The sequence below is a fragment of the Theropithecus gelada genome, chromosome 4, assembly GCF_003255815.1.
Source record: "Theropithecus gelada isolate Dixy chromosome 4, Tgel_1.0, whole genome shotgun sequence".
NCBI lineage: Eukaryota > Metazoa > Chordata > Mammalia > Primates > Cercopithecidae > Theropithecus > Theropithecus gelada.
Window position 1 is genome coordinate 142,287,648 of NC_037671.1, and position 12,892 is coordinate 142,300,539.

A 12,892-nucleotide genomic window follows, 5' to 3' on the forward strand; every position below is an offset into this window, starting at 1 on the left:
TCAGGACACTTTTACTCCTCAGAAACCGTTTCGGGGGGGGGGCCGTGAGAGGAGACACTGTAAGACGTCCTGGACCCAAGGGACGCGCAGGTCCCCTGGAAGCGTCCATCGCATGGACGACCGCATGTGCCTTGCTAGGGTTCCGTTCAGAAAATCCAGAGTCGTTGGCTCATCGCCCTCCACACGACCAGGGGGCGCCCGCGGCCTCCGCCCGGCTAGTTCGCAGGCGTGCGCCTTCTCTCACTGCGCCGGGCTGGGCCATATTCTCGGACCCAGAAGCCGCGTCAGAATTCCACGCTGGCCAATCAGAACTGTCCATGTACTAGTGGGGGCGGGGCTGCCAAGGGAGGAGGAAGATGGCGGCGGGGGCGAGGTGAGGTGTTGGCAGTGGAAAGGGGTTCGGGCTCGGGGGGCGGGGGGACGCGGAGCGATGGCCCGCGCCGGCCGCAGGGGCGGATAAAAAGCCGTCGCGCCGCGGGAGTGGGCGGGAGGGAGAGGGGGTGCCCGAGGGCCACAAGAGTATGACGGGGCTGTACGAGCTGGTGTGGCGGGTGCTGCACGCGCTGCTCTGTCTGCACCGCACGCTCACCTCCTGGCTCCGCGTTCGGTTCGGCACCTGGAACTGGATCTGGCGGCGCTGCTGCCGCGCCGCTTCTGCCGCGGTCCTAGCGCCGCTCGGCTTCACGCTCCGCAAGCCCCCGGCAGTCGGCAGGAACCGCCGTCACCACCGGCACTCGCGCGGGGGGTCTTGCCTGGCCGCCGCCCACCACCGGATGCGCTGGCGCGCGGACGGCCGGTCCTTGGAGAAGCTGCCTGTGCATATGGGCCTGGTGATCACTGAGGTGGAGCAGGAACCCAGCTTCTCGGACATCGCGAGCCTCGTGGTGTGGTGTATGGCCGTGGGCATCTCCTACATCAGCGTCTACGACCACCAAGGTGAGGCCCAGTGCGGTGGTGGGGGGTGGCCGAGGTGTCTTGGACCGCTGGACCGTCTGGCGGGTGGTGCCCAGGGCGTGAGTTGCCGCGGCCTCTGCAAATCACAGCGCTAGCGCTTTCGAGGAAGGGAGACAAGCTTTATTGAACACCTACTAAGTCGCTGGATTTGACTCGGTCGGTTTTTAACGTTTTAAAAATATCCCTTGGCCGGGCGCGGTGGCTCATGCCTGTAATCCCAGCACTCTGTGAGGCCGAGGCGGGCGGGTCACCTGAGGTTGGGAGTTCGAGACCAGCCTGACCAACATGGAGAACCCTCGTCTCTACTAAAAATACAAAATTAGCCGGGCGTGGTGGCACATGCCTGTAGTCACAGCTACTAGGGAGGCTGAGGCAGGAGACTCGCTTGAACCTGGGAGGCAGAGGTTGCGGTGAGCCGAGATGGCGCCATTGCACTCCAACCTGGGCAACAAGAGCGAAACAACATCTCAAAAAAAAATAATAATAATAATAACAATAAAAATTAAAATACTCCTTATTCGTTATAGTAGCTCAGTAATGTAGATGGTATTTGTATACCCTTGTCTCCCAAGAGGGAGCAAGGTTTAAAAACATTAACTGATTTGCCCAAGGCCACAAAGATGGGGCCTTGGGCAATGGGGATATTGGAATTTTAGCCATTCTGTGCTTTTTCACAATCTTTGCCTTCAGTTACACCACAGTGTTTCTTTAAGAGAGCTTCCAGGCGCTGTTCTTAAGTCGCAGTCAGGCTATAGAGGACATAGGCATGGGCTGTGTGATAGGTACTGCAAATGGGAGCGGTTGGGGTCAGGTGGTATTTGAACTGGGTTTATGAAAAATATGTGAGAGATTGGATAGGCAGAAAAGAAAATGGTCCCTTTCTGTCTTGGAAGCCTGGGATGGTTTGTGATCCTTCATCATCAGTGCCCAACACAGTACTTGATAGAATTCTCCTCTCATACGTTTTGAGTTTTTGTAAGTATAAAAATTCAATACTTATTGGGTAGCTACAAACCTAAAGCCCTGTGCTAGGCATATTCCTTGGAATCTTGCATTTAATTCCATGGACTCTCAGGCTTGTTAGGAGGTAGGCACATGCTCACATATTTGATGTGGTTAATAACAATAAGTGTTGAGAGTAAAGTTACTACTGTGAGAAGAGAGGAGAGAAATTATGAATGAAGGAACTTGAGAAGTTCATGCAGTGGAGGTGGGATTTAAGCAGGACCTGGAAGAATAGGTAGGAGATAAGTTGAGGAATACTCAGGTTTGGGATGTCAGGTTTGGGTTTCAATCAGATCTTGAAAGCATTGGAGTTTCTTTAAAGATAAAGATGTGAGAAGAATGTTTAGGAGTATTGGTATGAACGGAAGAAAATGAAAGTTTTATTCATTTTCAATAAATTACCTGTGTGCTCTAGAAAAGCATAAATCTTTGTCAGATAGGTAAATTTAAGTGCAGGGTTTTGTCAGAAAGGGTAGGAATAGGCCAGACAGTAACTCTTACAGGGTGATCTCTGATTGCCCTATCATCTTTACTGCAGCCCGCAAGGAACGTGATGACGCAGTAGCCTGTCATCACCGAGTAATGGTTTGCCCTGTAGGGTAAAGTTTGATATATTCAGGGACTGACATTTATGGAACTTGCTAAAGAACTCAGCAGACCAATAGTAGTCATGAGACTGTTAGGAGATGACACAATCCATGCCTAAACCGATACAACCAGTATTGTCTGGCGAAAAAAAATAAGTGAAGCAAAAGTGGACATCAAAGACATTAAGCAATGTGGTGGATTGATGTATAGCCAGGTGATTTAAAGCAAGTATCTTTTAAAGCAAGTATCTTTATCTTCCAGTAGGGAGGGAAAATGTATAGCTAAATTGTTTGACTTGATGACTGTGCCTACTAGTACAGACTATAATGTTGCCACATTTCCTTGTTCCGGCAATTCCTGTGTTTAAATTGCTGATGTGATTCAGAAGTATCCTGTGTCATAGTTGCTAAAAGAAAAATGATTGCTAATTAAGAGGAAGAAGTAAGCTAAGCCAAGTTTTGACTGAGAACTGAAAGGCACCTTAAGGAGCATTTTCAGTGAAAAGGCTGACAGAATTTTGTGTCTTAACTGTAAAATATTTTTTTTTTGTTTGCTTTTTAAAGGAATAAGGAATAATATTCCTGAAATAAGAGACCTTCAATTAGTCCATTCTTGGTTTTGATTCGTTCATGCATTCATTTACAGGTGACAGTCGGGGTCTGTTAGGTACCAGATACTCTTCCAGACATGGGAATGCAGCAGTGTACTCATGGAACTTAGATCTCAGTGGGAGTCTGACAAATAATATACGTGGGTAAATATGTGGTAGTGTAAGTGCAATGAGGAAAAATAAAGCAGGGAAGGGAAGATAGGAATGTTGAAAGTCAGTGGTGTAGGAAGGGGTACAGTTTTACGTAGGGAGGCCAAGGAAAGGCTCAGTAACTTTGAATATAGACTTGAAAATATAGGCCCTGTGGATATGTAAGAATTACTCAGAGGGAGTATAGACACATAAGTTTTATTTAGTGTTTCTTTTTCAGTGTTTCTTTTTTTTTTTTTTTTTTGAGATGGAGTCTTGCTCTGTCGCCCAGGCTGGAGTGCGGTGGTGTAATCTAGGCTCACTGCAACCTCTGTCTCCCAGATTCAAGCAGCTCTCCTGTCTCAGCCTCCCTGAGTAGCTGGGACTACAGGTGTGCACCACCACGCCCTGCTAATTCTTGTATTTTTAGTAGAGACAGGGTTTTGCCATATTGGCCAGGCTGGTCTCAGATTCCTGACCTCAGGTGATCTGCCTGCCTCAGCCTCCCAAAGTGCTGGGATTACAGGTGTGAGTCACTGCACCCGGCCATATTCAGTGTTTCTAAATACACGTCTATTTAAGCTTCTTTCTAGATAGATATGTAACATGTAAAAAATCCTGTTGACATAAATGCCACTGGGATACAAGAAGTACAAGAAATGGTGTTTCTTAAGGAGTTTCCACTCAAGTAATGATGTCCATTAAAAAATAACACAAGCTAATATAGAAATGCTAAGTGAATGGCAGAGACTTTATTTAAGGAGCAAAAAATGGAAAATTTCCCAGGTTACCCCCATATTTGTCTGGTAAGGAAGGGAGCAACACCTGAGCTGGACCTACTCAAAAAGATAGAATTGGGATTGGCGTGAACAGTGTTCTCTCTGTGTGAATGGGGATTTCACTAATGGCAGCATTCCCATTAGACTAGCTTCAGTAATAGCATTGAGTAGAGTGTTGGGAGCAGTGAATATAGTAGGTTGATTTATGTAATGAACAGTTGGGAAATGAGGTAGGATGAAGTCTTGGACAGTTACTCTGGTTATCTGTTGCTTTGTAGAAATCTACCCATAGCATAGTGTTTTAAAACAACAATTTATGTATTGACTTAGTTCAGTTGGGCAGTTTTTCCTTTGGGTCACTCATAAGCTTTCATTCAGATAGAGTCTGGGACCTAAAGGTTCCTCCTTGTGTCTGGTGCCTGGTTTTTGATGGCTGAAATAGATGGGGCAGGTTTGTCATCTGGCTTCACATGGTCTGGAGGTTGTGGCTAGCTTGGGCTTTTTCTTTTAATAGTGGCTTCAGGGTAACCAGTTAGCTAACTTCCCGCAGAACGAATGTTTCCAGAGACTTAGCCAAAGGCTGAAGCTGAGAGATGTCTTAGGACCTAACCTAGGAAATCGTGCAGTGTTATTTTTTCTATGTTCTCTTGGTCAGAGAAGTCTCACGTCTGTTCTGCATCAAGAAAGTGGAGAAATGGACTTCACCTCTCAATGAGAAAATGGCTTGTGTAGAAAGGTTGGGTGAGGATTTGAAGGGGGATTGAGGGGCAACCACTTTGAAGACAAGCTTACCACCTTACATTTTCTCCTGTCCTACACCCCTTTGCCCTCAAATTTGTATTTAAATTCATTCTAATTATGGTTGAATCTAGATAATAATATTTAATCCTTAGACTAAAAGATCTATTATATTGACGTTGATTTGATTCTGCCAGCAAACTGATCTTTATGTTTTTCATTTACCTGCAATATTTCTTAATTATAATAGAGTCTGCAAGTAATTCTTCCATCTTTCAGAAATTCGAGTTGTTCTCTCAGGACAATGATCAGGAATTTTTTGAGCTCAGAATTCTAGCAAGGTTTTGCTGTTCTGTCTATATGATTGTAATTTAAGAAATGACCGTAACTGGGATGGTACAAGAACCAGGGGTTGGGGTAAATGGATTTTGTTGTTCTAGTCTTAGCAGTGTTGTTTGCCTGTGTCTCACATGCACGTACACTTGGCTCCAAGTTATCTGGATATGTATTGTTATCTTAAGTGACGGAACTTGTTCTTATTTCCTGGCTTTATTGTGCCTTCCTGGGAACCTTGCTGTTGGTCAGTATTTTCAAAAGCTGTCTGTGGACCATCTGTGAATTAGTCATTGGGGATGCTTATAAAAAATACAGGTTCAACACATTTAGTAATCAAACTTAATGAGGGAACTGGGACCTGGGCATCTCTGTTTTTATCAAGCTACCTATGTGATACTTCTGCACTCTGAAGTTTAACCCTAATGCAGATCAAAGGATAGTCTGCTACTTGCCTTACATTAGATTATTTGTATTTCATGTTCCTTTTCATGATCGAGGATAATTTGGGATAGGCCTTAGGATTATTTGCTGTAAATTGGAATGAACCAGAATAAGGCATTGCCTTCTGTGTGAGAATTCAACAGTAAGACAACAGATTTTTTTTTTGTACTGCTCTTTCTAGTGTTATTTCCTTAGTTTATTTAAATCGAAGCTAGGTTTCCTTTGAATTGGTTTTTGCATACAAGTTTCTCACAGTAACATTTTAAAAGTCTGCCCAGTGTATCCCACCTTTTCAACCTGTTTCTCAGTGCTTTGCATACCTTTTGCTACATCTGTATTTAGATTATTTAATGTTCTGTCTTCCTGGAACTCCCTCTTCTCCTTTTTTCTGGCAAATGGCTATATGCCTACCAAGAGGCTATTGTCAATCTTTTCTGAGTCAATCCTAAATATCACTTTGTATATTTTTGCCTTTCTTGAGTATTCACTCCCTTCCCTATCTTACTGTATCTCTGAATCTCCTCAGAACTTCAAACATCTCTAAAGGTACTTCTGTTCTCTGCTTTGTGTAGTCATATTTATATGTATATGTACATAAACTTTCTTACTGGCTTATAAACTCCGCAGATACTATCCATCCTTCTCATTTTTGCTTTTCTTACAGAGTGTATCTTGGTGTTATGCATGTAATGAATAGTTAATATGTGTTCTTTGAATTCAAAGAAGGGCTGCATTTCCTGTAGATAAGAATAATGAACTGAGCTGCACTTTATGTTTCCCAACATAATACCCAGAAGCCTTAAAGTAATGGAGGAAAATGAACATAGTTTACCCTAGTTTACTTAGTTGGCACAGTGACGCAGATACTATTGAGAAGTATGATTTTCTTAAATTTATTCTCCTTATGTTGAAATACAGAGGTGCCGGAAATATTGGAAGTCTAAATATTGTGATTACGTTTGACATACTGAATAGTACAACCTAGTGTTTATCTTCCCTCATGTGAAAACTCATGTAAGGGAGCAGTCTATTTTTAATCTCTACCTTTGTGTGGTTCACGTCTTGTACAGAATTTCACGTTTATCTTAACGTCCTGAAATGTCCTCTTCACCTTTTTCTGGTAAAGGGCTAGCTACCTGTCAAAAGACTGTTGATTCTTTTTTTTTTTTGCAATAGAGTCTGGCTCTGTCGCCCAGGCGGGAGTGCAGTGGCGCAATCTCGGCTCACTGCGACCTCTGTCTCCAGGGTTCAAGCTGTTCTCCTGCCTCAGCCTTCTGAGTATCTGGGATTACAGGCATACGCTACTATGCCCGCCTAATTTTTCGTATTTTTAGTAGAGATGGGGTTTCACCATGTTGGCCAGGCTGGTCTTGAATTCCTGACCTCAAGATGCACCTTCCTCAGACTCCCAAAGTGCTGGGATTACAGGTGTGAGCCATCGTGCCCAGCTTGTTGGTTCTTATAAGTCCATCTGAACTATCGTCCTGAAGTAACCTCTCTTGACTGTTCCATCCCCAGTCTTATTCTGTCTTTGAAAAATTCTATCCCGCTTTTGTTAACTTCTTAAATGACTTTATTCTGTAGGTACCCTTTTGTTTAACTGTGGTACTGGATCTGTGTATTAAAGTAAACCTTGGCTGAGTATGGTGGCTCATGCCTTTAATCCAAGCACTTTAGGAGGCTGACATGGGAGGATTGCTTGAGCCCAGGAGTTTAAGACCAGCCTGGGGAATATAGTGAGACCCCATCTCTGAAAAATAAAAATAAAAAATTAGCTAGACATGGTGCGTGCCTATAGTCCCAACTCCTCAGGAGGCTGAGGTGGGAGGATCACTTGAGTCCTGGAAGTTGGGGCTGCAGTGAACCATGGTTGCAGCACTGTACACTAGCCGGGGTGAAAAAGTGAGACCCTGCCTCAATCAATCAATCAATCAATCAATCAATCAATCACACCTATATCTTAGTAATAGTTATCCTTTGTTGAACTTTTACTCTGTGCTAGATACTATAGAAAAGTGCCTTAAGTCGTTAGCAGTTTTACAGATAAAGAAACTGAGAATTTAAAAGCCAGGTTCCAAATCTAGTAAGGAGCAGATCTAGAATTTGAACCAAATTTTTATTCTGGAGCTTTTGTGCTTAACCATTACATTAGTTTGATTTCCACTGGTAAGAGAATGTGACCACAATAGTCACTTTTAGTACTATTTCTGATTGTTTTGGGTCATCTTAAAGCCTTGGTAAACAGGCACTTGTCTACAGGTCATAGAAATTATTTGTAAAAGATATTTAAAGACTAATAGAAATTTCTTCATCCCACCAGTATACGTGTTCATCCTTTGAGTTATAGGACGCATTTTTTTAAAAACCAACTAAAAATTTCATGTTATGGTGCTCCAGCTTTGTGTTGAGTTGTTACTTTGTCAGGTGAGCAGATTCGGTAAATATATTCTCATTTTAAAAATGTGCAACCAGATGCCGAAAAAACCCACATGGCCTGTTCATTTTACATATCTTTTGTGCTGACAAGCTAGGACTTAAATCCAGCCCTCATTTTGTTATACTTTGTCACGATTACATATACCTGTTCTCTTACTACAGCATTGCAGTATAATTTTCTACAGTATAATTGTTGTTCTGTGAGGTGTCCTGAAGGGCTGTCTCCTGAAATAAAATAGCTTAATGGCCTATGTATTTTGTTATGATTTATTTTCTCTTGACTACTTCAGTCATGTAAAATTTTAATGGTAGATTTTTTTCACTTTAAATTATTGCTCCATAAATATATGTTTACTTCTCTGAAGATTGTTCTCTAGTCGTTTTATAATTGGGTTGTTAGAGGTAACTTAAGGGTCTAGTTCAAAAAGAAAAAGAGGTAGGCCAATTTTTTGGAACTGGCATTTATTTATAACCAGTGAAGTGCTTAATAATGAGGCGAGATTGTTTCAGTGCTTATCTTATTTTTTCCCTTGTTTGTTCTTGTAAGTACTTGCTATTATTTCTTAAAAAGTCTTTTTCTGTAGAAGGGAATGAATAATCACCGTAAAAATTCTAGTTTCAGATTTAAAAGAAACAGTACATGTATTTTAAAAGCCTCATTTTATAGACTTGATTATACATTTCACATACCTTTTAAAATAATCAGTATTTGAGGAATGCAGATAAAATTTACTGATGGAATACTTGTCTAATTGAACTCCTTGTTACTTGGTTCCCTTAATTTAAAGTTATGCATGTCATGACTTTATTATTCAGTTAATGTGTAAGACTGAATACACTATGTAACCTAATAGGTAGATTGGGCAAATTCCGTTCTACTCTGCTGTCTTCTAATCCGTATGTCTGGCTTCTCCTCCTCTGTTGTACTTTCAAATGTTGTGGTGTCCTAGAGTTTGGAGCTGTATGTATGCCCCTGTCTTTCTGTTATTCCCTTTATTGCAACTACTCAACTCTGCTAGTGTAGCTAAAAAGTGGCCATAAGCAAATGTGGCTGTTTTCCATAGCAGTAGTTTGCTGACCCCTGTCCTGCAGATGATCTTCCCAAAGCCATGGCTTTAAATGTCATGTGTGCTGACACGCAGGTTTGGGCTGGAAATACAGTACTGATATCTCCCATAATTCTAGACTTCTGTATCTAACTCCTTGCCTAACATCTACTTTTATTAGGTCAGTCCTATGCCTTATATGTCTAAAACAGTACTTTCGAGACCTAATCCTTGTTTTAGTTTCCATCGCGGCCACCCAAGTTTAAATTACCATTGTTCTTTCACCTGGATTACTGTAGTAGCCGACTAATTGATCTCTAGTTTTCTATCCTGGTCCCTGTATAATCCATTCTTCACCTACCAGTGAGGTGATCTTTTTTGGATCGCATCATTTGGACTGAATAAAACCCTCTAGCAACTTTTCGTTGTAGTTGGAATGCTTTGGAAGTTCATTACCAAAGCCCACAGGCCCCTTCATGTTATGACCACAGCTGACATCTCTGGTCTCCATATGATACTCTTCTTTCCTCGAATGTGGTGAGAAACCTGACTGCTGAGAGAATATGCAATACAGTGATTGCTATAATAGCAATCACCTGGAAGTATTGATTTTTGTATTTTAAGAACCGGAAAAAAACAGCAAAAAACTTTTTGTTTCATACAATTGTTAAAATAATCATCAGACTAGCACCAAGGAAGGATACACATTATGCAAGTAAAAAAAGCAGTATACAAAATTGCATAATCACATACACTAGGATTACATATGCATGTGGACAAAGACTAGCAAATACTGAGAAGTAGAAATAGTTGTGTTACAATGGTAAGGTTAGGACATTCCAGCAGTTATGGGGAAGGTTAGGAAATATTCCCTTATTGTCTAAACATTGAACATCTTATTTTTTAAGGCTAGAATTTAAAACAGATGTTTCTTAGAATATAAAAGGAAGTCTTCATTTGGCCCTCGAAATGCATACCTGCTGTATTTAAGAAATAAAAGCATGGTAGTCTTTCTGAGGTGTAAGTTTGCTAGAATAATTTTCTTCTTTCACGGAAGTTGAAGATTTTGCGGTTTTTCTTTTATGTTTCTCAACTTTTATTGTAGATTCAAGGGATATGTATGCAGGTTCCTTACCTTGGAAATTGAAGATTTTTTTGTGTGTATTTTGTCATAAATGGCTATTTGATATATCTTTTCTTTCTTGTTTTTTAGAGACAGGGTCTTACTTTTTTGCCCAGGCTGGAGTGCAGTGGTGCGATCATAGTTAACTGCAGCCTTGAACTCCTGGCCTCAAATGATCCTCCTGCCTGAGCCTCCCAAGTAGGTAGTACTACAGGCACAAGCCACCATGCCTGGCTAATCTTTTTTTTATAAAGACAGTGTCTTGCTACATTTCTCAGGCTGGTCTCAAATTCCTGACCTCAAGTGATCCTCCCATCTCAGCCTCCCAAAGTGTTCGGAATTACAGGCATGAGCCACCATGCCCAGCCCCTTTAACTTTTTTCTTATATTTCATGCAGTTTACATTTGGGAAATTGAGAGTACATGAAATATAATTTTAAAGAAACAAAACATAAAGTAAAATTCTTTAAGTCATTATTGCAAAAACTTATTTTAGATTCCCAAGTCACTCCTAAAGAATTCAAATATCTGTTTGCCCCGTGAAACCTCCTTAAAAGGCTTTTAAAAAAGAGCTGTAGAGTCAGGAGAATCACTTGAACCCAGGAGGTGGAGGCGGCAGTGAGCCGAGATTGCACCATTGCACTCCAGCCTGGGTGAGAGAGAGAGACTCCGTCTCAAAAAAATAAGCCCTAGTCCTAGTTTTTTTGAAAAATACTGCCCATTTATTAAAAGGTAGGTTATATTTATTTTATACAATTCAACTTTTTTGGAAGGGAGTTCAAAATTTAATTGTACGGTGGAGTTTAGTATTGTTCCTTTATCAGAGTTAGAAATAGTAACTGAACTGAATAATTAGAGGGATACCTGGATTTCAGGCCAAATTCGTAGGTGCTTGCCAAAGACAATTGTTTGACCTTTCTGGGTTTATTTCCTCACCTGTAAAAGGATGTGATAAAGTGATTCTTGAGGCACAATACTATATAATTCTGTAAAATACTGTTTTCTTAAAAATTTGAGTATTTTCAAGTGTTTTCCCTTAATCAGTTATTTCTGAATGAATATGACCTTAGCTTCCTTTTACATAAAATAGCTTTCATAATAGTATATTATTTTGGCTTTAGTTTAGATTCTAGAAGGGAAACAGGATGAATTAGATGAATTATAATATGAGAAAAAGAATCTGTACATATACTATGATATTATTAGGGGAATTGCCTGTTTTAGTCAAAGCCAACCTTATATCTTGTATTTCTTGTGTATCATGTGAAGTGTGTGTGTGTGTGTGTGTGTGTGTGTAGACATTGAATCCTAAAGAAAATTGTAAGCTTCTAATATTGCTTGTGATTACGTATAATCAGATTTCTGGGTGGGGGTCAAGTTATGAGTTATTGGGAATTATCTTGCCCATAGGGTCTTATCTACACTCACAGCAATTCTCAGAAACCATACCTTTAAATTTCATTTCTGCATCCAAATCAACCAAGACAAAGATTCTGTTCCAATAACTGTATGAAAGTCTTTATAAGAGACGTTTTGTAATTGTGTCTCTCCGTAATATTCTTCCTTTTTTTTTTTTTTTTTTTTTGAGACGGAGTCTTGCTCTGTCGCCCAGGCTGGAGTGAAGTGGCACAATCTCAGCTCACTGCAAGCTCCACCTCCCAGGTTCACGCCCTTCTCCTGCCTCAGCCTCCCGAGTAGCTAGGACTACAGGTGCCCGCCACCACGCCCGGCTAATTTTTTTGTATTTTTAGTAGAGACGGGGTTTCACCGCGTTAGCCAGGATGGTCTCGATCTCCTGACCTCGTGATCTGCCCACCTCAGCCTCCCAAAGTGAATATTCTTTCCTTTTAATGGAACTTTTGCCTGTGTGCAATAAGGAAGTGTCTGCTTTTTTGTGGCATGTTCCTGGAAACCTAAGAAAAATTCCATTCAGTGACATGTTCCTTTATGTTTCATTGTTGTTAAGCAGCACTTTGTACGTTGGTAATTCAGTTGATTAAATAAACATTGAACTGCTATATGGAAAATATGGGAAAAGAGATGAGTAAGCCACACATTCACAAATAAGACTACAGTTTAGTTGAGGGGAGGGTGGAGAGATTTAAGCTATAATAAAAAGCAGAATATTAGTTTATTAACAATTCTAAATGAGTGTACACGGAGGAGTTGAGAGTGAGGGTAAGTCAGAGGAGGAATGGAGCACATCTGGCTGGGGAATTGGGAAAGGCCTCTTGAAGGTAAATGACATTTCAGCTGGCCTATGAAGAATTAGGAGAATTTAATAGGCCTGGGCTTGGGGAAGTGGCATAAAGGATGGAGGTTGGAGTCACTCTATGTGTTTTTGAGGAACATAGGCAATTCTAATTTGTGGGGATAAAGTATTATTGAGAAATGGAAAACTTCATTTGATTTGTGTTCAACAAGTCTGGAAACATAGGCTGGAATGTTAATGTTGGACTGAGCAGTTTGTTCTTAATACACTAGGCATTTTAGGAACCATTTAAGATACCGAAGTTGGAATGTGCCAGGATTGAATAAATCTGGTGTTGAAGCTAGCAGTACTTAATAGAAGGGGGCAGGAACACCCACAGAAGTTGCTGATAATATTATAAGGAAGTAGGCTGGGCTGGTTGCTCATGCCTGTAATCCCAACACTTTTTGAGGCCCGAGGAGGAAGGATCACTTGAGGGCCAGGAGTTAGAGATCA

At 41.2% G+C, this 12,892-nt stretch overlaps 1 protein-coding gene across 1 annotated transcript in view; it reads left to right on the plus strand.

Annotated features, from left to right (window-relative positions):
• Positions 1–310: 310 nt before the first annotated feature.
• Positions 311–12,892, plus strand: part of NUS1 (NUS1, dehydrodolichyl diphosphate synthase subunit) — a 35,044-nt gene continuing 22,462 nt past the window's right edge. The window contains exon 1 of the mRNA XM_025383268.1: positions 311–936. Coding sequence (XP_025239053.1) covers positions 522–936 — 415 coding nt within the window. The 5' untranslated portion in view covers positions 311–521. The remainder of the gene's footprint in view (positions 937–12,892) is intronic.